The sequence below is a fragment of the Archocentrus centrarchus genome, chromosome 18 (assembly GCF_007364275.1).
Source record: "Archocentrus centrarchus isolate MPI-CPG fArcCen1 chromosome 18, fArcCen1, whole genome shotgun sequence".
In the NCBI taxonomy this organism is placed as follows: domain Eukaryota; kingdom Metazoa; phylum Chordata; class Actinopteri; order Cichliformes; family Cichlidae; genus Archocentrus; species Archocentrus centrarchus.
The window spans coordinates 4,753,238-4,779,998 of NC_044363.1; the positions used below are offsets into that span (position 1 = coordinate 4,753,238).

The window sequence follows — 26,761 nt, forward strand, 5'->3', positions numbered from 1 at the left end:
GGTGTTACTGTAAAGTCAGTGAACAAGTGTGTGAAGTCTGGTGATCCAGCAAAAGGTATTCAAATAAAATTTAAAGCAGTCCAGTCAGAAAACTCTCTCTCTCTCCCTCTCTATCTATCTATCTATCTATAGATAGATAGATAGATAGATAGATAGATAGATAGATAGAAGGTTTAACAAACTCTGAGCCTAAGGTTAGACTCTTTTCTGTTCCAGGATCAGTTTGTTTATCCTGAGTTAAACCGTCATCAGTGGAGCTGAGACGTGAACCTTTGAGCTTGACTGTGTTTTTGTGAGCAGCTGGACGCTTGTTTATCACTACTCTGAAACCGATGAGATGATAAGACTGAAACATCTACATGTCTAATAAGACAGCCTGTAGACAAAACCCGACATGTCTCCATGACTGGAGTGAAACGTCCACACAGTACATCTGTTTCTGTCTCTGTGCTCAGGGTTAAAGCAGCTCCTGTTTCTGGTCTCTCTGCAGTCTTTTCTCTGGTCTTGTTGCAGTTTTCAGCATCTTTGTGTCCATCTCACTGAATTATAAACATGCTGGACTTCCTGTGACTCTGCAGCTCTTTTAAATCCTGAGCCACTCTCTGATGTTACTGAAGAGGTGACCTGCTGCCACCTGCTGGTATCTCCACAAAGCTGCTCCTCAACTCCCATCACAAAAACTGACAATATGTTTTCATTTGTCTTTTTTTGATCTTTGATAGTTTTTTCCCCCTAATCTGACCTGCAGGACCTCCAGCTCTGTCCATCTGCAGTCTCTAACTCAGTTTATGGAGGATCCATTCAGCCTTTACTGCCACTTGTTTCAAATGTCAGTTTCAAATGTCAGTGATCAGGATACTATTCCTACATAAGCATTTTTTTATAAAAGCTGCTACTCCACGTGTGCTTTGGTCTTTATTATCTGGTTATTAGTGAGAAAACCACCAAACACACCTCTATGAATGAGTGATTTTATGCTTTAGATTTCCTGTCACATCTGCTGACCTTTGGCCTTTGTGGTGGAAGACAGCTGCTCTCTCTGGTCTGTTGGTTAAACTGCATATCTGAGACCAGCTCTGTGCAGTCCTGGGCATCCGTCCTCTTTAGTACGACTGATCACCTCCTGCTCTGTTTGTCTGAATCTGTCTGTGAGGAAACAGAAGCTCAGCACAGCTTTCTCCTCTGAAGCTACCGTCTACTTGAAAACAACACAATCCAAACACAAACAGTGATTTAACGTGCAGTTTTTATTCTTCCTTGATGAGTTTTGTATTCGTGTTCCTGGAGTGAAGTCTCCTCAGGAGAAGATCTTTGAACATTTTACAGCAGAAAGGAAGCGCCTTCGTTTCAAGCTCTGCGTCTCAGTAAAACTCAGAGCAGGAGCTCTTTGGCTTTAAGAAAACACTTCCTCAAAGTCATAAACGTCAGAAAACTACAACACACACAATCTCAAATGCTTAAAACTTGTTTTTTGCCCCCAAAAATGGTCCTTTTGTTTTCCTGCAGCACACAGACAGTATCGTCTTATCACTGATAACTAAATAAAGTAAACACACATTTATAACATGAACAGCTGTTCTTCACATATGGAAGTAAATCTTCATCCTGTTCTGTGCAAACTGTCAGTGCTGGTAGCTGAAGATATCTTCACATTCACATAGAAAATATAAAGATTTGTTAATAACTGCGCAGAACAGGTCAGCTCAGGGCATTTTCATTTATACGGCACTGAATAACAACAACAGTCACCTCAAGGTGATTTACATGGTGAAGTACAGACTCTCCAATCTCAGAGAGAAGACCCCGACCATCAGCCAAAAGAAGAGTTTGAAACAGGAAGAAACCTCCAGCAGAACCCAGGTCAGAGAGGAGAGAGACAGATCGTTTTTACAGCTTATTTCTGTCCCAAAACCGAGAACAGCAGCAGGAGAGTCACAGCTCAGCTGCATCTACATGACGGTTCACACATGAGAGTATGAACCGGGACGCTTTCGCTTTTTGTGTTTTCTGTACAGAAAAAAACCAACAACAGCAACGATGACCATGGCAGGAAGCTGCAGGCCGGCTCTGAGTCCAGCAGATCCGTCCTCTGTGTGTCCTCCTGCAGGTGAGAAACAGGTGAATGAGGTGTCTGCTGATCTACAAAGTCTCATCAACAACATCTTTAGAAACAAACATGAACAACCCGGGAGCAGCTTCACCTCTGATCACAGACACACTGAATTCTGCTCACTCACCTGGAGGACCAACAACTCTCAGGTGGACGAGGCTGATGGGGTCCCCATCGAAAATCGCCCTCTTCGTGCTGTTTGTTCCTCTTGTGAAGATACGGCACTCGTACGTTCCTGTGTCATCAGTCATCACATCCTTCAGAATCAAAGACACGTCTCCATCCTTCATCTGTCTGTCCTGCAGATCCACCCGGTTCTTAAAAGATGGATGCTGATCGTCTGGAATAAATTGCCCATCCCGGTAAAGAAGGACATATTGTGTCTCCAGGTCAGCTCTGCTCCACTCCACAGCCATGATGTTGTTGTTGTTTGGAGCTTGACATGGCAGAGTGACAGTCTGTCCAGACTCAGCTGTGATGACTTTACGGTCTGAAAGAAGAAATGATGCAGAGCAGAGAGGTTAAAGGGATCAAAGTACAACTGTTCACTTCTACGGCAGCCAATCAGAGTGAGGATCAGAGAGACCACTCATCCATCCATCCATCCTCTTTTGTTTATCCTGTTCAGGATTGCAGGAGGGCTGGAACCTATCCCACCTGTCATAGGGCAAGTACACCCTGTACAGGTCAGCTACAGACAGCCATTCACATTCACACCTGTGGGCAATTTAGAGTGACCAATTAACCTAACCTCAGTAACTGTGTGTCTTTGGACTGTGGGAGGAAACCCACGCAGACACAGGAAGAACATGCAAACTCCACACAGAAAGGCCCCAACCAAGGTGGATTCAAACCCAGACCTTCTAGCAGCAGCGCTAACCACAACCCACTGTGCTGCCCACCACTCAGCCATTTGTGTTTTCATGTATTTAGTATGTGTGGGATTTTCATGCGCTTCCCACACTCACTGATTATTATTTTATATGATTATTTTCATGTATGATCACTCCTCTGCTGTTTTACTGTCCCACTGTTTGGAGATTGGGCGGTGGTCAGCACTTTTGCCTCACAGCAAGAAGGTCCTGGGTTTGAATCCACCTTGGTTAAGGGCCTTTCTGTGTGGAGTTTGCATGTTCTCCCTGTGACATGCACTTACTGGGGTTAGGTTAACTGGTGATTCTATATTGCCCATAGGTGTGAATGGTTGTGTGTCTCTGTGTGAGCCCTGCGACAGGCTGGTGATCTGTACAGAGTGCACCCTGCCTCTCGCCCTATGACAGCTGGAATAGTCATACTGTATAACAAGCTGGGGGAGGAGTCACTAAACCACTGGAGCCTCTTTATAAGCAAACTTTAAAACGCTGCACAAACAAACCTCTGTGTTTGTGTGTTCATAGGGACTGCAGATGCAAATTAGTTTTAAGCTGACTCCGGTAAATTTCTCTGGTAATACTCTGCATGGCCCCTTTTCAGATAAAGTAGTTTGTTATCTGTACTTCATGATTTAACTTCATCTCTTTTATAATTCTCTCTCTGCTCCACCTCCATCTGACCTTTACTTGGGGGACTTGTTGTGTGCAGAGAAGCAGACATTGTGTGTCCAGCAGAGAGGAGCGCAGCCTGCCTGCGCGCGTCTTCTGCGAGCGCAGCTGCGCACTATGAACGCGGTGGTCACAGCAGAGAGTATTTAGGCGAGCATGACAGAGTCGCACCACATGCGTGGGCTCTCAGAGATCTCTGGACTCTGTCCTGCTTTTATAATATTACAGCTAAAGTCCACGGGAAACGTCCTGGTCCTATCCCTGACCTACAGGGATTGGACAATGAAACTGAAACTCCTGGTTTTAGACCACAATAATTTATTAGTATGGTGTAGGGCCTCCTTTTGCGGCCAATACAGCGTCAATTCGTCTTGGGAATGACATATACAAGTCCTGCAGGGATTTTAAGCCATTCTTCTTGCAGGATAGTGGCCAGGTCACGACGTTTCCTGACTCGCTCCTCCAAAACACCCTGAAGTGGCTCAATAATATTTAGATCTGGTGAAATGTTCAACTTCACTTTCATGTTCATCAAACCAATCTTTCACCAGTCTTGCTGTGTGTATTGGAGCATTGTCATCCTGATATATGGCACCGCCTTCAGGGTGCAATGTTTGAACCATTGGATGCACATGGATGGTTCGGTAGTCCTTGGCAGTGACGCGCCCATCTAGCACAAGTATTGGGCCAAGGGAATGCCATGATATGGCAGCCCAAACCATCACTGATCCACCCCCATGTTTCAGTCTGGGCATGCAACAGTCTGGGTGGTACGCTTCTTTTTCTCTCCTGGATGTGGGGAAAACTGTAAAGGTGGACTCATCAGAGTCCTTGCACCATTGAAACCAACGTTTGGCATTGGCACAAGTGACCAAAGGTTTGGCTATAGCAGCTCGGCCGTGTATATTGACCCTGTGGAGCTCCCGACGGACAGTTCTGGTGGAAACAGGAGAGTTGAGGTGCACATTTAATTCTGCCGTGATTTGGGCAGCCGTGGTTTTGTTTTTTGGATACAATCCGGGTTAGCACCCGAACATCCCTTTCAGACAGCTTCCTCTTGCCTCCACAGTTAATCCTGTTGGATGTGGTTCATCCTTCTTGGTGGTATGCTGACATTACCCTGGATACTGTGGCTCTTGATACATCACAGAGACTTGCTGTCTTGGTCACAGATGCGCCAGCAAGACGTGCACCAACAATCTGTCCTCTTTTGAACTCTGGTATGTCACCCATAATGTGTGCATTGCAATACTTTGAGCAAAATTGTGCTCTTATCCTGCTAATTGGACCTTCACACTCTGCTCTTATTGGTGCAATGTGCAATTAATGAAGACTGGCCACCAGGCTGGTCCAATTTAGCCATGAATCCTCCCACACTAAAATGACAGGTGTTTCAGTTTCATTGTCCAACCCCTGTACGTCACGCAACCCGACTCATGTATCTGATCTTGGGGCTGGCACTAGGAGCACACCGGAGTCTGAACCCAAAAGTGGTCTTGTTTTACCCACGTTACAGAAAATGCTTTAAAATAGCGGAGCTGCGTGAAAACACGTTACATCATGTATTTATTTTAAGCACATCATTTTTAAATGTTAGTTTCGGTTTCCACGTTGGCGCTGCGTGCGGTCTGTGTCCACCTCACCCTGCGCACCTTAAACTCCTCCCTCAGCGACAGAAAACAGAGCTGCTCTTCATCATCTTCCTCTTTCTGGGGGTTTTGACGTGTCCACCCACACAGACTGTCTCAAACTGAGCCAAACACGCTGCCGTGCGCATTTTCAGAGGAACTTCATATAAAGCAGGTCGTCAGTCGTGCTGTTCTCCTGCTCGGTGCAGGTTGAACAGATCCTAATGATGCGCATATTAAAGACTCAGCCTTACAGATTAATATGAGCTGAACTCTCAGTGAGTTCCTGTTGTTTTAAAACAAGATCCGTCTCACCTGCAGAGACCAGCAGGACGCACACAGCCAGTAAAGCCCAGCAGAGACACGCAGCAGTCATTTCCTTGTTGTGAGTTCTCCTCCTTCCGCTGTGAATCCTGTACAGCAGGGAGCCACGAGCTGATCTTTATATTTAATGCTGTTTGAATGTTTTTCCTCGTGCGTCTTTCGCGTTTTGACGGATCGTATTACGCCAGGGGCGTGGAAATGGGGGGGGGGGGGGGGGGGGGGGGGGGGGCTAAGAGTAGGACTAACTAGCCAGGGCCCCAGTAGTGGGAGGGGCCAGTGCAAACCTAGAATGAAAATTAGTTTGAGTTTGCAAATGTATTTATTTTTTATTTCTTAGTAATTAGTGTCATAATTAAATTTCCTGGATAAATCGCAGGTGACTGAACTTTAATTAAAAGAAATTGCGGAGGCTCTGTGATGTCACTTCTACCCCTTATAAATGATACTTCCTTTCACAGCACAGCTGATCGCTTCTATCAGTGCTTCAGCAGCTGTCAGAGGGACCCACAGATCAATTTAAATCCTGCACATCTCCACATCGTTCATCCCCTCCTGATCTCCTTGGTGCACATTTTTTTGGAAACAAAAATTGTATTGCAGAGGATTTTCCGCAGGTTGCCTGTGACTCTCGCTGGGTGTGAACGAGCTCTCAAGTTCTCTCAGCAAGTTGAAACTAGTGAGAAACTACCTGAGGTCAAAAATGTCCCAGGATAGACTGAACAGGCTTGCACTTCTCTCCACTGAAAGCAAGTTAGCAAAAGATTTGGACTCAAATTACACACCATACAGCGTCTGCAGAGCACAGCAGTGACTTTCAGAGCTGTTGCAATCACTCCATCACCCTTAGATCTGTTCCTTTTGTGCAAAGCGGCACGACAGCTCATGTACACAAAAACATGGTGACGTGGAGAATCTCACTACAGCAACCTGCCTGCTAACATATGCTAATGTGTTTTCCTTGTTCTGCCCTGAGAATGAATCCAATGTTTGCATTTGTTCCACATGACTTTTCTCAAGGTCATTCACGCCCCAACAGTGCGACACACCCCCCAGTTTGAGAAACACTGGTGCAAGTAAAGCATGTGTTTGTGGAGAAAACCTTCATATTTAATGTTCAGCTCCTGTCCTGACGCCAAAACTAATTCTGAGAACATCACTGGAACTTACAGGTAATGTTTGCCAGTGTGTGTGTTCAGGGGCACAGAGAGCAGCAGTGTGAACGAGGCAGGACTACAGTAAAGCATAAACATCACCACCTGGTGGGTTCTTGTAAGTCACACGATTTCTATAGAAGTCATGTGACTTAAGCTCCCTGCTGGGCTTGAGTTGAGCTGAATTTTCCCACCATGACATACAAAGAACATACAAGACAAAAATGCTGTTTCCTCCGTGTGGTGTCAAAGGTCAGCCCAAGCTACAGCCACAGAATGAACTCTGGTTCACAGTTTAAGAGAGGTTTCTAAGAAGTTACTTCAGAGTAGCGTCCTTTAAACCCCTCAGTGCGTGAATCTGTTTGGTGTGTGTGGTTTAATCACACAGAGAGCAGAGCTGTGATCACAGCACATCCTCATTTATTTGACTAAAGGATGAAGAACATTTCTGTGGACTGGTTGAAGCCTCTATGTGGACCAAACTGTCAAGTTGTCTAAGATTTCAGTGCCCTTTCCCCAACTTAAAAAAAGGACAACATTTAATAAAGGTGAAGATAACTCGACTTGGAATTACTCCAGAGAAAATCCTCTTTCCTGTTTTTCCTTCATTTTATTTTGAATTCACAAGACAGGATAACCATGCAGTCACCTTAGCAGTGAAGCAATTAGGTGAAAAACCTTTAACAAGACAGACAAATACAATCAACATGAATCCATGCACACTGCTTAGTATAAATATAAGTACACTAACCGCAATACACATAAATACTCCTGTAGAAAAATATACTCTTAGAAAAATACTGCCATTAAAAATTATCTCTTGTATCTTCACTATATATAAAATTCACCAAGACATATTCATGATGATATCCCATAGCCACCCCTCCAAAGCACAACATTAGCCAAATAATTAGAAACACCCAGGGACTACAGTACACACATTGTTACCACTAAACCAAATCACTTTACAAACAAGTCCAATGACCGCTAAACCAGTGCGGTCTAAGCGGCTAATATCCCACACCACCTCCAGGGGACTACGCCCACAGGGGTTTAAATACCTGGGTCTCTCCACCATTTGGTTGAGAACTGAAGAAGCCTTTCGGATGAGAGGTGAAACGTCTTCAAGAAACAAAAAGAAGTCCAGTCGCCTTTTTCAAGCTCCAGAGAATATCCCACATGTTAACAACAACCGTCAAAGCACATTCACGTAACAGGTTATTAGCAGGAAGCAGACAGTAAACTCAAACGCTGTATCTGTGATATCTGTCAGAGGCATTACAAGCTGTTCTTCTCACCGGCTGCCTCTCCAGCGTTTTAGATGTCTCGCTTGCTCCCACACAGTCCTCCTCCTGCTTTATGCTTTGAACGGCGCGGTTGCAGGTCACGTGACCTTGCGTACTAACTGGGATCATCTGTAAGACACGTAACATCACACACCCCCGGCTCAGCTGCGAGTCACGTGACTTCTTGATTCAGTTTTTTTCTGCTCGCTATTTGCGAGTAAAACTTCACTTCACTATTTTTATTTTTTTCCTTTAATTAATTAATTTCCTCCTTCCGTTTAGACAATGGTTAAAAATCAAGTTTGACTTTACACAAACTGTACGTGGAAAGACTAAAATTAAATGTAAACATGTCTGTGAGCGTCACATGTTTGTTTTTTTTGCAGTGTGGCTGAGAGTGAAGCGGGATTTGAAACTTCTGCTGCAGTCGGTGCTGGTTCGAAGAATAATCCTGGATTCAGACTCTGCTTCAAACACTTTGCGATAAAAGTATAATATTTCTTCTACAATTATACTTCTTCTAATACTTTAAATTACTGTGCAATAACAAAGCTGTAACAAGTTTGCAGCTGTTCTTATTGGGGGTAATTCTCTAGTAGTACCATCAACGTGAACTTAACTCAGGAAGATCAATCTGAGAGTCTAAATAAACAGTATTTAGTAGGATTGGACATAAAGACACGACTTTAAGACGGCTCTGAATCTCATTTTTCCTCTGATGGTTAAAATATTCACATCATCTCCAACAAGATGCTGTGACTGACATTTTTACATCAGTGAGACAATGCCAACACAACCAGTGACTGATTATTAATGAGCATTAAACCTTCATACAGATTGTATTTATACAGTAATACTGCAGTAATGTACTGCATTGGGGCCACAGAGTTAGAAAGATGTGACCTGTAGATTTTGAGCCGATTATAAACCTCACTCTGATGACAGACTGATTATAAACACAATGAAGTCACCCAGCAGAGACTCCAGTGTTTGTAAAGATCTGCAGTTCTACAGATCAATGCGCTCAGATATTGACAGTAAGAACGAGGAACTAAAGAGTCACAGGAAACCTGCCTCCTCCTCCTCCACCGGCATCCCCCCTGAAACCTACACCGAGGACCGGTTTGCTGTGGGAGACCCGAGCAGGAGGTCACCTTCAAGACTTGATGGTTATGATGCAAATTTACCAGCATCACACAGACGGGGATTTTTAAAAAGAAGGACAGAGACAAATAAAAAGGAACATTTTTACTTCATTATTACTGGGCTCATGTACGTTATAAATATAGACAATGACACAATATATCCAAATAATTTAAAATAATTTCTTATATCAGTATTTTCTCTCTGAATAAATATAAAAATACTGCACAAAGAAACTTTGCCATTACAGTGCACACGCTGGCCCAAAAAACAAGTCCCGTGTTAAAATCTCCACATTCACACTGATATAAACTTCATCACAACTGAACAGATTTTTTTAAACCATACTGGAGTTAAGGGGAAGGATTTAACATGGAAAGTCCAACCAAAGGTTGGCGTCACAGTGTCTGTCCATCGTTTATGCACTTTATGGCCGTCCCAGGAAGGTGAAGCTGGGGGTGCTCTCTCTCTCTCTCTCTCTCCACAGCCTGTTGATCATTTGTTTTGTGAATGTCAGGAACACTGAGACGAGTCGGTTCTGCTGCTGTTCTCTTCATCCTTATGACTCCGGCTGAACGGTTGTAGGTCCAAAACCAGAGTTTGATTCATTCGTTGGTTTTTATGAAGAAAAACAAATTCATTTGCACCAATTTCTGACATGTTACACCAATTTTTAAAAGAAGCTTTGTTTCAGACTGCAGGAAGGTGATATGGATTCTTCATGTGCATAAAAATTGTATAAATTATCCCAGCAATGATCACAAGCAGCACCAAACCAAAGACTGTCAGGCCGACGATCAGTCCAACAGATCCCTCCACCTGCTTCCCTCCACCTTCCACCCATCCTCCTGTTGGACCTGCAGGTAGAAACAGGTGTGAGGTGTCAGCTGTCAGGTAGGTGACGAGTGAAGAACAGAATCCATTTCCTCTTTGACAGTTTTTGAGGGATACAGATGACATTTAACTAGCTCAAATAATATGTGTAAAAAACTATTTTTGTGGTTTATTACTTTTTTCAAGAAATGTCTTACTTTGTATAATGTATTACTGTGTGGACTCCATTTTTCAACAAAGACGAGACGTAAATATCTCTGAGAGACTGACACCAACACACACACACACACACACACACACACACACACACACACACACACACACACACACACACACACACTGCTGCTGCTTTCAATCTATCCTCATATTTTCTAAATATTTTGATCTTCTTTGTAAAGTCAGTCACTCTGCTGCCAGTTAATCTGGTCAGAGGCTGCAAACTCGTGCTGTTTAGCTAAACTAAATAAATCCTGGGTTAATGAGTGACCTCTTAGCCATTGCTGGGGTAAGTGGGGACAGACTAGCCAAAGAGATCCTGGTTATGCCTTTTTAAGATATGGTATTTTTCTTAGCAAATTATAGTATAATATTTTCCTTTGCTGTTGGGTGCTGCTGATTGTTAAAACCAGGGTGAAGGTTTCTATTCAGTCTTTGTTCAAATGACCAGACTCTCCTGTGTCAGACGGATCTGTGAGAAACAGGACTGATCCAGCACTTCATTGTGAATCCAGCTCTGAGGGCTGTAATACAAACTAAGTTCAACATATCCAGGATCTCTTTATGTTTGCTGACTCAGCAAAACCTAAGATCCCAGTCAGAGATAACAGGAATGAACTTCCTCTGTTAGCCCAGACTGTCTGTGTGCTCACATAGAAGTGAATGTTTGATCAAAGGCTGCCTACTTCAGAGACAGGAGAGGAACGGGTGGAAAAAATCTAAAAAAATATCTATAAAAAATGCAAAAAGGCACCTGAGGTGCTACCTGCCTAAATGCAATCAACAAAAAAGGCGGCACTTCATAATGATTTTAAACAAACTCGATTCTGTTCAGCGCAGGTTAGAGAGACATTTATAACAGTGAAAACTTTGAGGCCACGTTTACACGACACAGTTTCCACTGGAAACTCTGGTTTTGATGCGTTTCAGCCTCCCGTTTACACAGAGACACTAAAAACAGTGAAAACAATGTAGTTCCCAATGTAGTTTTTTTTTTTTTTTGGGGGGGGGGGGGGGGGGGGGGGGGGGGTATGCAACACACACACGTGTGGAGGGACTCAGTAGGATGCGTGGCAAAGATCTGTTCATTATTTACAAAATGGCCAATGTGAGAGGCTTTGTGTGGACTGACGGCGAGGCTTCATTGCTGCTGCACACAATTATAAAAACAGCAAAGGCACAAGAAAATATCTGGGAATCGTGCTACTCAAAGTACGCTATTAGGGCTTAAAACTGTGGCAGTCTCAACTAGGGATGTGCCGATCTGATATTCAGTATCGGTATCGGTCCGATACTGGCCTAAATTACTGGATTGGATATCGGAAAGAAATAAAAAAAATGTAATCCGATACATTAAATAACGTTTCGCTCACATTAGCTGCATTACAGGGTTCATCGTCTTCTTCTTGTGGGTTTGCAGTTGACCAAACCAGCTTAGAGCTGCATTACCGCCACCTACTGGAATGGAGTGGGGGATCAGGAGTTAGAAAACAACCCCCTCAGATCCTCCCTTTGACACTGAGCGATCATGACATGTTTTTCCGCCTCCACCGCTCTCTGCCTTGTTTGTGTGTTGTGCTCGCTGTGCTGAGAATCAGCTGTTATTTTTTTCTCTACTTCAGCTCCCGGACATACTGCTAGCGAGCGCAGTTATTAGCACTAGTGACCGTCCGGTACCGGAAGAACCCCTTCCCCGTCAAAATATTTTTGTACTTTAACCCCTGATTTGTGACTAAATACAGACCTGCAGTAGAAACGTATTTAGGAGAATGCTTGTAAATATAAAGCATTACAAGATTGCGCTCATGCAGCCCCTAGTTTTTCACGTGAACACTGATGACGCAACAGCAGCAGTCAGCTGATTTACGTGCAGTCTGTCTGCACAAGCGCAAAGAGGCGGAGCCGGCGCGCTCAGATGGAGCAGAAAGAAATGTTTTTCTAGTGTCCAAAAGAAGCCTTTTCGTCCCTGTAACCTCCATTAAACCTTTACTGGGAAACAGCTGGAGGTCCTTCATCAACCACCTGATCAGTAAGTGAAGAAAAGAGAACTTTGTAGCTGCTCCATCCACCCTGTTTGTTTCACACAGGGAAAAACTGCAGTATGGAAGTTAAAATATGCAGATGAACTATTAGTATGAAAAAAAGTATTTCTTATCCAGTTACTTGGGTAATCAATATAAATAGAATACAGAATTGCTAAAATAATTGATAGTTGCAGCCCTAATGAAATTTGCAACATGCCATAAGCCAATGCATCACCTTCTCACACAGAAGCAACAGGATTCAGGTGATAGTTATTGTTGTAAGTAAGTAAAGTTTTTTTATATAGCATTTTTCACAGACAGAAAAGTGCTGTACAATAATTAAAACACAATATCACCCCCCCACCCCCAGAAAACACTGTTAAAAACATAATAACATTACCATATTAAAAGAAAAAGAATAAAAATAAAGTCAGAAACCAGAAAGCCTGGTTAAACAGAAAGGTTTTCAACTAGTTTAAATGATGCCACAGAGTCAGCTAAATGGAGCTGGAGTGGTAAACAGTTCCAGAGCTTTGGTGCCCCTGCCTAAAAAGCTCTGCCCGCCCTGGTCCTTAGTCTTTTATGTGGGACAACAAAAAGACTTTATTTTGTTGTGTGAGAGACCGTTGACTTCTTTTTTTTAATGTTTTTAAATGCCTGGATCAATTTTAAATATCGGATTTATATCGGTATCAGCCGATATCCAAAAGTATAATATCGGTATCGGACATAAATAAGTGGTATCGTGCCATCCCTAGTCTCAACCATAGTGCGCAAGTGCGAGTGCCCCTTTTTCCAAAAAGCATCGTATCGGTCTGTTTACACGGAGATGGAGGCCGGAGCGTTTCAGAAACGCATCATTTTTCACTCCGTTCTCGTGTAAATGGGAGGCAAAAGGCATCAAAACAACACCGCTTCCAGTGTAAACGCTCAGCTCAACGTCAGCTTATTAACCCTTTAATCTTAGTTTTGTGGGGCACCTCTCTGCACTACACAGACTAAAAACATACTTGTGGTAGGTAATGCTGTGAATGAGCGTCTCTCATCAGGGTCAGTAACATTCAGGATGATGGTTTCACTGAACCGTCTTCCATCACTGTCCACGCCGTGAAACTCATACGCCCCGCTGTCACTACTGGTCAGATTGAGCAGAGGTATGGTGACGGTGCCGTTGATCTTATCACAGTCCGTCCCCTCCACCCGGCCCTTAAACGACTCCTCCTGGTCTTTGGGATGGATGGGGTGCCCATCTCGGCAATAGAAGATATATTTATCACTGCCAAGTCTTACTAGCCGCACATGGTCACTGCCAGCGGGAGCCTGAAATTCCAAAGTGAGGTTCATCCCAGTGTGACGTGTGAAGACCCGCTGGGCTGAAAGAGAGGGAGGAAAATAAAACAGTGCACACACCGAGCAACGACACGTCACAGCAGCCGATCTGTTTCCTGTTCAGAGCCACCCACCAAACTTTCAGTGGAGAGTTACGAGGGGGGCTGGGCGTACCCTGTGAATGTGGACAGGTGAGTGTGTCTTTTGGTAAAACAGGAAGAAGCAACTTATTCACAAAGGCTCATCACAGGACTGCCACAACACAGGTGAGCCCCACTTTAAGAGGTCTCACTGTCCATTCTGTACAGGAAACCCAGTTTGTTCCACACATGTTAAATACTTTCACAATAAAAGACCATTTGACAAATACACAGTATGACAAAATGGCACAAAATTAAAAAAGAAAAAAAAAAAAAAAAAGGAAAATATTTAATGAAATTACATCTTTTAAGTAGCTATGAAATGGAAGACATAAATTATGTCAATAAGGTCTACTATACTGAGCTAATTAAGTAAAACTGCATTTCTCTTATCAAACAAAAAAAATAACCAACACTCAGCTGTTTTGAATTCATAACCAGGGGTGGGGGGTTAAAGTGCTGTTATAGTAAAGTCAGTGAACAACAGTGATGTCAGTAACGCGCTACTTAGTAACGCGTTACTCTAATCTGACTACTTTTTCTCGGTAACAGTAATCTAACGCGTTACTATTTGCAGTCCAGTAATCAGATTAAGGTTATTTATCCAAGTCACTGTGCGTTACTATTTTTGTCATTTTCCTCAGTACAAAGATATATTTTTGTTTTCTTATTGCATCTCAGGCAGTGACGTCTGGCAGATGCGACAGTTAAGTCCCGTTTTCATCATGAGGACAATAACAGCACAGCGACACAAATGTAAACAATGGAGGGAGGAGAGAGATGCGCGTTTTCTAGCTGAAATACAGGAACTATTGTGAGTCTGTGTCAGCTAAAGATGACAACATCAAGGTTAGTTGTTCACTCTGTGCTGGTGACAAAGTGCTGTCTAGCTTCAAAAACACTACGTCAGATATGAGGAAACATCTGGAGTCGCAACAGGTGGAGCGAAGCAGAGCTGCGGCTAATGCTTCTGTGCAATTAAATTACATAATCTTTAGTATTAGGCCTGAATATTTTTTTTCTCAAATGGACAGAGGTAATACACTGCGCCTCTCCTATAGTATGTAGTAGAGGCTGGTATTGTGCCAAAAAGTGATCATCTCCCAAAACAGCAATTTTCTGTAGTTGCTAAAAAATCATTTCCTGTATATAAACAGCTGTAAATGACTTGCTGATCTATAATCTGTGAAACATATCTCTCATGAATGATATCAGGTAATTTTGAGTGAGAAACAGCATTTCTATCACAAGGTAGGAGCTGCACTCAGTTTTTGGCAAAGTGACTTTAATATAAAAACTGTGACATTAAACATGTCTTTTTAAACAGAAATCTGGCTCAGAGAGCTGCAGAAATCATAACAAATATAACATCACAGATCTATAAAGATATTTGAAGTGGCCAAAAAGCTCTGGATTGATTATAATGTAGTTACAATAACACAGACTCCTGAAGATTGTTGAAAAACAGGTTATTTCTTCATTTTTTTATATATAAGTCCTTCATAAATCATGCTGACTGCACTCTATTTACCAATATGAGCAAAGGCATTACACATAAAAACACACAGAAACATCAGGATCACTTTATGGCAGACGATCACTTTTTGGCACAAGACCGGCCGCTGTTGAAAGTAACTAATAAAGTAACTGTAATCTAACTTAGTTACTTCTAAAATTAAGTAATCAGTAAAGTAACTAAGTTACTTTTTAAAGGAGTAATCAGTAATTGGACTACTTTTTCAAGGTAACTATACCATCACTGGTGAGCAAGTGTGTGAAGTTTGATGATCGAGCTTGAGCAGCATCTATAGTGTGAATATGAAGATCCTACATGAGACTGTTCTAAAAACTATGCAGCTGTTGTGATCCACGAACAAACACTTGCATTAGTTGCAGAAATCATCTGCAACACAGTAATAACTTAAACTCCACAGGAAGGTAGAACCTGGGAGATTTTGGTCACTGAAACAGAATTAATGACTTTCTGTGTGGATCATTAGAGTCTCGGTGGCGAAAGACAAATAATATTCTGGTTTGGCTTTCTTGATCTAAGAAGAACATCTGTTTCTTAACTGTCTGAAAACAGACCAATCAGTGACAGAGCCCGTCTCCCTCGCCTTGGCCCAAGCCAGATTACACTCATGAATAAGGGTTTCCTTGCTCCCTAACCCCGTATCTTTTTATTTTTTTTAAACAATTTCCATAAAACAATCCCTACAGAATGTCCAAGCTAATGCTACATCAGGGATCAATCCTGTTTTCTTCCAGTCAACAGTAAACAAATCATGATACGCTTGTTCAATAACATGCTTAAAACTCCTTTTACAAATAACACAAGGTTAGATTTGAGTACCTTCATATTTCTAATAACAGCGACAACATTGAGGTCACTTAAATCATTGCAGAAGACACCCAAAGATGAGAATTTGAGGAACATTCTTCAAGATCAAGTTAATCAAGGTGGATTTCTCAGGCCTCAATATTAGGTCAAGTGGGTTGTGAGAAATCTTGCCTGTGTTCAGCTTATCAATTGTCTGATTCTATACGTAATGTTGAGATGTTGATTGTTTTATCATTGCTTTATTCTGGTAATGTGCAGCCTAACCCAGGTTCTCAGCTGGTGTCTATTAGGGCTGGGTAATCTGGATCAAAAGTAATATCCCAGTATTTTTTAGCTGAATATACGATATATATCTCAATTTGTTTCTCCCTAAGGATCATTCCATGTGAACTCAACCATAAAGCCAAAATCTTCCCGGGTCACCGATTCAGATTTGAGTGAAAATTATTTTGAAAGTACGTGTATGTGTATAACGAACACTTTCAAAATGAACCCTTTCATGCATGAATTATGAGAACCTCCGTCAAGATTTTTTTTTCTGAATGTTGTTATCTCTCTTAAGGCAAGAAAAAAAATTAAAAATTTGTTTACGAACCTATTTTTCATGGAGTTACAAATATGTCCACTCAGCTGGACACCATGCATTTGACTTTGCAACCAGAGAAATATGTATTTAGCACACCAATAACAGAAAATTAAATTGCATTCTCAGATCGACTGTCACTACTGCTAATATTGACTAATCCTGATTCTGTTAATTACATTCAACTAACAAATAAACATAAGAAAAACAACTCCCCATGACTGGCCAATTGGTAGCAGTGTATGGGATGATGCCCAAGCATCCACTGTGTTGACTGATATGCAACTATATCAACAAAACACAGGCATATACAAGAGAACAGCTTTGAACAGCCGTCCACTGTAGTGATGACTATGTGTGAAAGGGTTAAAGGCCTCAGCTCCAAAGGGTTTCTGAGATGTGGCCCTCCAAACATTGGGGGCCACGTCCTATATTTGACCTTGTGAGTCATGATTTTCAATTTTTTAATATTTCCAACAGGCAACATCTCCCACATGAATAATTGGTGTCCCGGGTAATTTTGGCCCATACTTTCAGAATCTAGCATCATAAATGTTGCATCTTCTCTCTTTCTCAAGTTATTAACCCCTTATAAACCAATATTTTTTTAGCTGAACACGAGCAAGATTTCTCACATAGCATGTGTTAACTGCACAGAGCAAGAAGGTTTTGAAGTTGTGCTGCTGCCACAGATCCAGGCTAAAAGCAAGCCACACTACACCGCATCACCAGGCCTCAAGATAGATGTTCCTAACTGCAACAAGAGAGCAGGTCTCAGAGCAAGGGGAACAGTCCAAAGGTCACACATCATAAAGCAGGCTAAGAAGGCCAAAGCCCCCAAATACTTAAAATAATGCAGACAAATTAAAACCCCTTTTCAAGCGTGAAAATGGCACTACAATCCATTAAAAATGGCTAAAAGCAGTGAGCAAAGGACAGACTAAAGGACATGTTGCCATCTTGGATAAGATAATAGCATCCATCGGTCCTTTATAATAATAATTAAATACTCACCCATCACTTTCAGACCTTGCACTCAGGACCAAAAAGATTCCCATTTAAATCAGCAAACTGAAAAAATGACTTAAACGCATTAGCGTAATCATGGGCTGCCTTCTTTACAATAATGACTGAATTATGCTTCTACGGCCTTAATTAGACTTCTGGTGGTCCTACCTACATAACCGGAAATCCCCTCTAACCCTACGACAGGGATCTTCAAATCCAGGCCTCAAGGTCCGGTGCCCTGCAGGTTTTAGATGTGTCCCTGATCCAACACACCTGAATCAAATGGCTGAATCACCTCCTCAGTATGCAGTCAAGTTCTCCAGAGTCCTGCTAATGACTTCTATATTTGACTCAGGTGTGTGGATCTAAAACCTGCAGGACACCGGACCTCGAGGCCCGGATTTGAGGATGCCTGCCCTACGACATAACCTCAAGTGCACCTCAGGAGAAAAATAACACGTTTCAGGTTACGTTCGTAGAAGCATAATTCCGGTGTTGTGCCAAAAAGTGATCGGCTGCCATAAAGTGATTTTTGATGTTTCTATGTGCTTTTATGTGTATTGTCTTTGCTTATATTGGTGAATAGAGTGTAGTCAATAGGATTTATGAAGGGCTTAAATATAAAATAAAGAAATGACCTGTTTTTCAAGTATGTTTATGACTCTGCATTATTGCACGTACATTATAATAAATCAAGTCCTCTTTGGTCACGTAGAGTATCTTTATAGAGTGTAATGTTATATTTGTTTTGATTTCTGCTGCCCTCTTGGCCAGATTTCTCTTTAAAATCTGACCAATCACAGTTTTTACCCTGATAAATAAAAAATATATAAAAGTTGCTGCCAAAAACTGATTGCAGCTTCTACCTTGTGCCAGAAATGTTGTTTCTCACTCAAAATGGCTTAATATCATTCACAAGAGAAATGTTTGACATATTTTTCACAGATTATAGGTCAGCAAGTCATTTACAACAGTTTAAATATGGGCAATCATTTTCTGGCAATCACTTTTTGGCAAACGATCACTTTTTGGCACAACACCGGCATTACTCTGAAGCATCCAGACGGGCCCCTGGAATGATGCGCGATGACCGCCGCGACCATCTACGACGAAGTGAAGTCGCCACAACTTTAATTTTGGACCATTTTTTCAACCAATACAAGACACCGGTTACTTTAGCACAGTCGATGACGGTCACACCACCAGCGTGAACAGATTTTCACGGAGTTCAGTGGTTTTAAAAATGACAGTTTGGTTCAGCGTTTCGGCGAAATCTCACCGGCGAATGTGGACCCGGTGACAGCAACGACGGCGAGCCCCAGAGTCCAGCAGGGCCACGAAAACTTTAGGGCAGCCATTTTCGCCTAACCTAAAACTGCGAAGAACGAGGAGAAAAAAAAACAGCACAGCAAAGTCGACACAAACAGTGTGAAAACTATTCGAAGTGAGCGCTCGTCCCGGTAAGGTACCGCCTACTTTTTTCCAGAAGCTTCTGGAGTTTTGTGGGTTACGGAGGTCCCGAGGCTGATGCCAGATTCACGGACTTTTTTTTTTAATTAGTTAGTTAGTCTGGTTTTGTTTAAAGGTTGCGACTTTACGATAAATTAAACATTGCTTTAAATAATTGGCAATCTGATGTCAATCCCTTTTTTTTAAAAAACAAAAACCAAACAAATTGTGCAGGCAGTCGAAAGGCAGTACCCAGTGCCTGGGCCTGTTGCTGTCGGCGCGTCCGCCATATTGGATGTGGCAGATCAGCGCTGTAAACTAATACAGGTGAATGGACTTAACTTCATAAAACATCTTTCTACAAAGTTATTAAAGTTGATGTGTTTCATTCACACATTCAAACATGCACTAATATACACCGAGAAACTGTTAGGCACAAAAAATAACGTAACTTTAACTGATAATTAAAAATATTAAATAAATCACGTATGTTAGGGTGCAGCATCGAACCAGCGTGTTTACGGCTACCAATGTTTGTAACGTTTGTGATGATGAATGTCTACAATAACAGATCCTGACATACAGACATAACATCTGCAGGTTTATGAATTTTTAAAAAATTATATTTACTGATTTTTTTTTTATCAATTTAAATATTAATGACATTCTTTAAGGCAAAAAAAAAGAACAAAATTTACAAATTAAAATAAACTTGGATAGACGCTGATCTACTTCATTCTCTTTTAACACTAAAACTGTACATTAAAGTTATCCTCCTGAGCTCATGTTTGCGATGCATTTTTAATTTCTCCTAGATATGTGTGATTAGATGGACCTGATATGTATATAAACTAAGCTTCCTCTTTGAAAAGGAAGTTTTATTTTGTTACATGGTTGTTACATACTTTTTGTGGGGGGAAAAAAATGTCCTCACACTAGGATTATTTCATAACATAACACAACAAACACATGACCTAAAGTATAAAACATTACTGAGCAGAATGAAGTATAAGGTGCAGCAAAGCCAAAATGTAATGTCCCCATATGTGCATGCAGGGTCTCAGGAGGTTAAAAATTAATGTTTGATCGCATACAATAAGATTTTATGATTAAAAAGGTAAAAAATTGCTATATCCAACTTTTGTATTGTGCTTCATAAATTAAATGTATTAATAATAATAACATGACCCTAAACAAGATAAGAGGATGGATGGATGAAAATATTTAATTTACATCATAGAAAGGAAAGGGACTCATCCTAAATTCACTTAGAATTATTAAGTAAAGCACTAATATAAGAGCTTTTCTCATCATTTGCAAGTTCTAGTCTTCTTCTCCAGAGAACAAATTTGTTGAGCCACTGATTTACACGAGATTTACTTTTAATAAACATAATCTAAACATTACCTCACACCTCCTTCCACAACATACCCTGTTTTATTGTAGTTTTAGTTATAATTTGATATATTTTATATTTTTGATTATATTTTTGTAAACTATTCAGTTTCCCTTTTATATCTTTCATCTTTGTGCCAATGTGTAATAGCAGTCATCAAAGCATTTCCCAGTCTGTTGTACCTTGTATGAACATGTTTGCGACAAATAAACTTTGACTTGTTTTTTTGGGGGGGTTTTTTTTTAAGAAAAAAGAAAAGAGGCTGTTTCCTTTTGGAAATAATGTCTCAAAAAGACCTCAGTGTTTAACCATCTATATTCCTTATGTAATGACATTCCCACCAAACAGTAACCTTAAGGGAACCTGAATCTTAAGTGTTCCCTGAGCGCTCCAGGAACATTCCCTGAAGGTTAGCTTCTCAGAGCCTGTAGGGAACATACTTTGAAGGCTGCCAAAACATCCTCTGAGATTTTCACATAACCTGAGAAAATTAAACTGGTCAAAGTGTGTTTTGATTTCGTGTGTGTGCAAAAGTGAGAAATGACTAGAATTTCATCTTCTGCATTGTGATGTCTGAATTACATATTGTATTCCTTTTTATATTTTTCACTATTTATGAATTATTTATTCAGATTTTATTGTTATTCATATACTTTTACTACTTGCTATAAGCTGCAGGTACAAAATACACTGTGCATTGTACTGTTCATAACTGTGTGCTAAACAAATAAACCTCATCTTAAATGATATTTGTGTGTCTTAGAATAACTCGATTTTTTTTCCTTTGTTTGAAAGCACTAAATGTGCGACTGCACCAATGTGTAGTTTTACAACCTTCAATTAATCTCAAAGAAGAGCTTCTCCAACCAGCTGTTTTCAACTTTTTAACATCAGTAGAACCCAAACCGTCTGAATTCTGCATATGAATGGTAGGTATCTACATTTTCATAAGACGCGTGTGTAACGTAGACACATTGTTGATCGTGTCGTGTGTTCTTTACTTTGTGTATTTGGCAGCCGTCCTGCAGCTGTAGCTGTCCTCCTGTCAATGTGAGAGCAGCAGCACAGAGTCCTTAATGTCTGTTTATTAGCCTGTACCTGTGAATCATGTCTAACAAACAGCTCCACAGAATCACTATTTGTACTTTTAAAAAAATTTCTTACCCCAATTTAATCACATGTCCAGATTTCAGCCAATATAATTGATCCAGTGTGTTCCAATTCAGGGCATCATGGTGGCATAGTCGTTAGCACTGTTGCCTCACAGCGATAACATCCACCATGGCTCCATCCCAGAGCCAGACATGGCTGGTTACTGGGCCTTGAATCATGTGGAGGGTGAAGGCGCATGAAACGCATCAAAATCTAAACTATTGTTTGGTCTTTACCTTAAAATATGAAGTGCCTTGGTGCGACTGTTGTGATATGGTGCCATATAAAACAGAACTGAATGAAACTGAATAAATACAGGCTTGCAGCAGACTGAATCAGAGTAACTGTTTACCAGTGAAGTCACTCAGCGACTGTTAACTGTTCAGAGACTGTTTTTAACACGTGTAGCTAAACTTCTTTGACTACCACAGCAGCACAGGCCTGCATCAGTGGATTAAAAAGTAGGATAACAATTGATGTACATTTATCTCAATCTGAAATGGCCCACTGACCATGTCAGTGGGCCATCTCTCATCTCTCAGCCTGATGATTATGCTGAGCCTGAGGGCAGAAGGAAGTGGTCTTATCACACCTTTACAAACCGTGTTGCTGGGTTTTTCCCTCCTTTTAACCTTCTCATTGTGGTTAAAACACTGAAAAGCACAAAAACACCTCCATCTCACTTCCTTTCATCTGAACTGCTCTCAGTACCAGGAAAGCAAAAACTTAATGTTTGGCAGAATGAGGTCACTTCCTCATTAATCTTTGTCTATTATAAATCTCAGTCTTTCCAATCAAAGGGACTCAAAGCCACAAACACACCTCATTAATATAATCACATTCATATTTACCTGATATTACAGCCTCGATTAAAAAAGAAAAAAATGATGAGTGGAGAGGAAACCACAGTGCTGCCAGTCACAGAGGGAGGAGGAAGAGGAGGAGAGCATGAACACAAACTGATCAAACTTACAAAGTTTTAACTGGCCGAGTGTGAGGATGGAGGAAACGTGTCTGCTGCAGCTGCTCTGTAAGTTCACTCTGTTTCTACAAACTGCAGAAATGTTTAAAAAAAAAAGAAGGAAATTATTTTTCTGTTTTAATGCAAATTTGATGTTTTCTTTAAATTTTCTTCACATGTTTGGATGAATTCGTTGTTTCAGCACTTTTCCTCCTTCCTGCTGATTTTTCTTCAGTGTTTTCTCGCTGTGCTCTCTGATCACATCATTAAACCTCTCGAGCTCTAAACTAACCTGAGCACCATTTCTCTTTAGTCCTGACCTTCCTGCTGATCCACACCACAAACCAAGGTCAGTCAGCTTCTTCCTCATCAGACTGGAGAGGGTTCATTTAAACATTCATGCTTTGGTTTGTTAATTTAAGAACAGTTTGTGTTATTATTAGTTATTAATAATGCATATTAACTCTCATGTCATACTATCTGCTTCACTGTGATGCTTCAGAGGGCAACGAGATGGTATAAAACCTAAAACAGGTCAAAGGAAATGATCAACCACAAAGGGAGTTTTAGCAGGTGGCCTCAGTGACTCAGAGGGAGGAAGTGACGCTGTTACAGAGACAAACAGGTGCAGAGAGCAGAAACTTCATCAGAGGTCACGAGTGTCGCTTCACTGGACTCGTCTGTGACCATGAACTGTATATAAAAGATGGCTGCAGCCATAGTGGTCAATAGTAATCGACTGGTTAGTGGAGCCCCTGTTTAAAGCTTTGGTTTTAGTTTCATGGACTGATCATGAAATGACCATTTTTGGAGCGGGGGGGGGCAGTGCCCATATTCACTCTTGTTTTATCCCAACGCCGCTCGTGTTGTCTCATTTCTTTGTGTTTTCAATCTCAGATGATAAAGCATACTTCACAAATTAAAATTTGCTTTGAGAGCACACAAACACAGCATGCAGTGGGTCTCTGGCCACATACATAAAATGCGATTAGGCAGTACAGTGATCCCTCTCCTTTCACCTTTCAGGGGGGGGGGGTTACATTCCAGAGACCCCACGATAGGTGGAAATCCACAAAGTAGCAACATTATAGTTGTTATTTATATATATTTTAAGGCTTCATCAACCCTTCCCACTGTCTTATTAATAGTGTGCTATGTACATTCTCATGTTGGCAAACTTATGCACGTGGTAGGAGAGTACAGTACTGCGTTTCCATTGTGTACAGTACAGTATTGTTACAAGCATAATGCTAAGCACAGAGAGGCAGAAGGTGAACTTCAGCATAGTTATTTACTGAATGCTGCACAGGGGTTAAAACGAATTAAAATGAATACAACAAAAAGGGGGCTGCAGTTTCACATTACATACAAGCCACCACATGGTGGCGCAGTTTACCCCATAACAGTATCATCCACTGATGAAATACCTGTATATACCGTATTTAATACTCTTTTAATTGCATTTTGAGATTAAAATATTGTGTAAAATATTATATAACTGCCTACATACCACAAAATCCTGAGATACAGAATTAGATATGTTTAAAGATCACCTGCTCCTTTCTACTTGTGATGGATTAATTCTAAGATTATGAGAACGCATCAGTTTGTTGGAAGATGTAATTACACACGTGGACTGACTCAGTTTTTGAGCCACAAGTGGACATTAGAGGAACTGCAGTTTCATTTTTCAGATCTGAAGGTTGAAGCTTGTGTGAGAGACCCGAGCAGGATTTAATCAAATCACTACTTTCATTGTGTAACACTGTGTAACATTTCACTGTGGAAATTTACTTCAGCTCTCTTGATTGGTATCCTAACAGGAACCAGGCTGCTCAGGTCTAAAGATTTTCTTCTCCTTTTCATTCAGCTCACCTGACCGTGAATCCCAGCAGCTCTCAGTTATTTCAGGATCAGTCTGTGATTCTGAGGTGTGACGGGGGCAACAACTATGATGGATGGACTCTGAGGAGAACCACAGCCAAACAACACAGGACTCAGTGTGGAGCTCAGTGGGGAAGATCGTCTGACTCTTCCTGTAAGATCAACACGATGATGCCGTGGGACAGTGGAGTTTACTGGTGTGAGTCCAGAGAGGGTGCCATCAGTAACATGGTTAACCTCACAGTCTCTGGTAAGCTGAGTGTGTGGAGTTAGTGTTGATGAAGCTGTGTGTAAATGGATGAAATGCTGTAGTTTGTCTCTGTGTTGAGGTGGATCAGTGATCCTGCAGAGTCCTGTCCTCCCTGTGATGGAGGGAGATGACGTCACTCTGCTCTGTCAAACAAAGACCACTCCCTCCAACCTCCCAGCTGCTTTCTATAAAGATGGCTCCCTCATCAGGAACCGGACTACAGGTCACATGACCATCCGTAATGTTTCCAGGTCTGATGAAGGCCTCTACAAGTGTGACATCAGCGGTCATAGAGAGTCTCCATCCAGCTGGATCACTGTCACAGGTGAGGAGCTTCACTCTGATTTCATCTCCTCCTTCATCCACATATTCACCTGAACAGGTGGGATTCTCTCTGCAGGTAGACCTACAACCACAGCACCACCAACCACCTTTACAAACCTTTCCTCTGACTCCTCCTTCCTCCAGCCTGAACTCAGACTGCTCATCCACCTGGTGGTGTTTTGTCCATACTTCATCTCCACTCTCCTCATGGTGTCTTTATATCGACGCAGAGCCACAGGTAACATTTTTCAAACTGAACTGCTTTCGCCTGATTTTAAAAATGTATTACTTCATCTAAACAGGAAACCATCTCTTCATTTCAGTGATCACAGCACCACCTGCCCAGGCTGGACAGAGATCAGCTGAGGAGTTTTATGACATTGAGGCGGTGACCTCTGAGCACCACCTCTGAGATGCAGAAAAGAAAAGTCAACACAGCGCAGCACAGACGCCACATGCAAGGAAATCTCTGCTTCCTGACTGGTTTGATTAGCTAAGAGCTAAAGCCTGTTAAATACTTTCATGGGATCTTTCTCAGTGGTGCAAAGATGTTTTTTTTTCTTTTCTGTTTAAATTCAAACTCTGTATTTGCTGCAGTGTTTAATATGTGAATGTTTTACTAATGGATGTTTTAACCGCTCTGACTTCTCTGAATGTTAGTGTTTAAGTTCAGTGCTCTTTATTGGCAAAAAACATTAAATAAAATTATTGCAAAATTATAAATATTGCCTGAAGATGGTGCAAATTATTCAAATGACCAAAAACTAAGAACATAACCCACAGCACAGAAAACCAGAAGATGAAACAAAAGAAGCACAAAACTCAAATCAAAGTCCAACCAAAAGCTCTGAGTCAACTGACCCAGGATCAGGACACAGACAGGCTGCAATGAGTTTTTGTCAGTCAAAGATTTTAACTGTCACAGTTATTTGATCTGTTTTCATACAACTGGGAGAAATCTGCAGATTCTTTATTATTTATATCTGAAAATTAAGTGGACACAAGTCATGACATTTATTTTATTCATATCTATTAGAGCCCTGGAATATTTCAGCTGAATACATTTCTAGTTGCTCTGTAAGCAAATAGAAATTTCATTCACACTATTTGTGCAGGCTTACTCAGCACTGAAAGTGATTTACATTACAAGCCACAATTTACCTGCACAGACACACTGTAGCACTTTATCATCTACAAGAAAAGGTAGAATCAAACCTTAACCTCACCTGCATGTCTTTGGACTGTGGGGGGACGCTGGAGGACCCCGAGAGAACCCCCACAGACACAGAGACATGACAACAAGAAAGACCCCAGCTGACCAGGAGGCTCAAACCTGCCACCTTCTTGCTGTGACAGTGCGTGCAGCGGATGGATGGATGGAAATCCACAGACAGCATAGAGCTGGATGCAGCAACTGTGACGACACTCTCTGGTTTTTGGTCCCCACATTTTAGCTCCAGTGCTGCTCCCACCATGCTGGTTTTTGGAGGCAGAAGAAACCATTTTTGGATGACAGGGTGGAGTGTTAAATTATGAGCCAATGCTGGTATGCTTGGGTATTATGATAATCCACTGATATTTTAAAGCTGGATATTTTAACATAGGAGTCAGCTTCAAGGTGGACACCAGAGGAACTGCAGGGTTTGGAATGGGAAACAGCAGTGTGTATGGCTGAAACCAATCACAG

The 26,761-nt window shown here is 41.5% G+C and overlaps 2 protein-coding genes across 2 annotated transcripts; one reads left to right on the forward strand and one right to left on the reverse strand.

Moving 5' to 3' along the window:
- Nucleotides 1–1,244: 1,244 nt before the first annotated feature.
- Nucleotides 1,245–19,122, reverse strand: LOC115796800 (uncharacterized). Its single transcript, XM_030753235.1, has 4 exons — nucleotides 18,938–19,122; nucleotides 13,268–13,630; nucleotides 2,238–2,600; nucleotides 1,245–2,101 (listed from the first exon to the last, which is right to left on the reverse strand). The coding sequence occupies exons 1-4, from the start codon at nucleotides 19,014–19,016 to the stop codon at nucleotides 1,962–1,964; spliced, it is 945 nt and encodes a 314-aa protein (XP_030609095.1). The 5' UTR covers nucleotides 19,017–19,122; the 3' UTR covers nucleotides 1,245–1,961.
- Nucleotides 19,123–22,654: 3,532 nt separating this feature from the next.
- Nucleotides 22,655–25,486, forward strand: LOC115796601 (Fc receptor-like B). The gene is made up of 6 exons (XM_030752967.1): nucleotides 22,655–22,685; nucleotides 22,930–22,965; nucleotides 24,487–24,750; nucleotides 24,830–25,075; nucleotides 25,151–25,312; nucleotides 25,398–25,486. Exons 1-6 carry the CDS (start codon nucleotides 22,655–22,657, stop codon nucleotides 25,484–25,486), a joined length of 828 nt encoding a protein of 275 aa, XP_030608827.1.
- The last annotated feature ends 1,275 nt before the right edge of the window (nucleotides 25,487–26,761 follow it).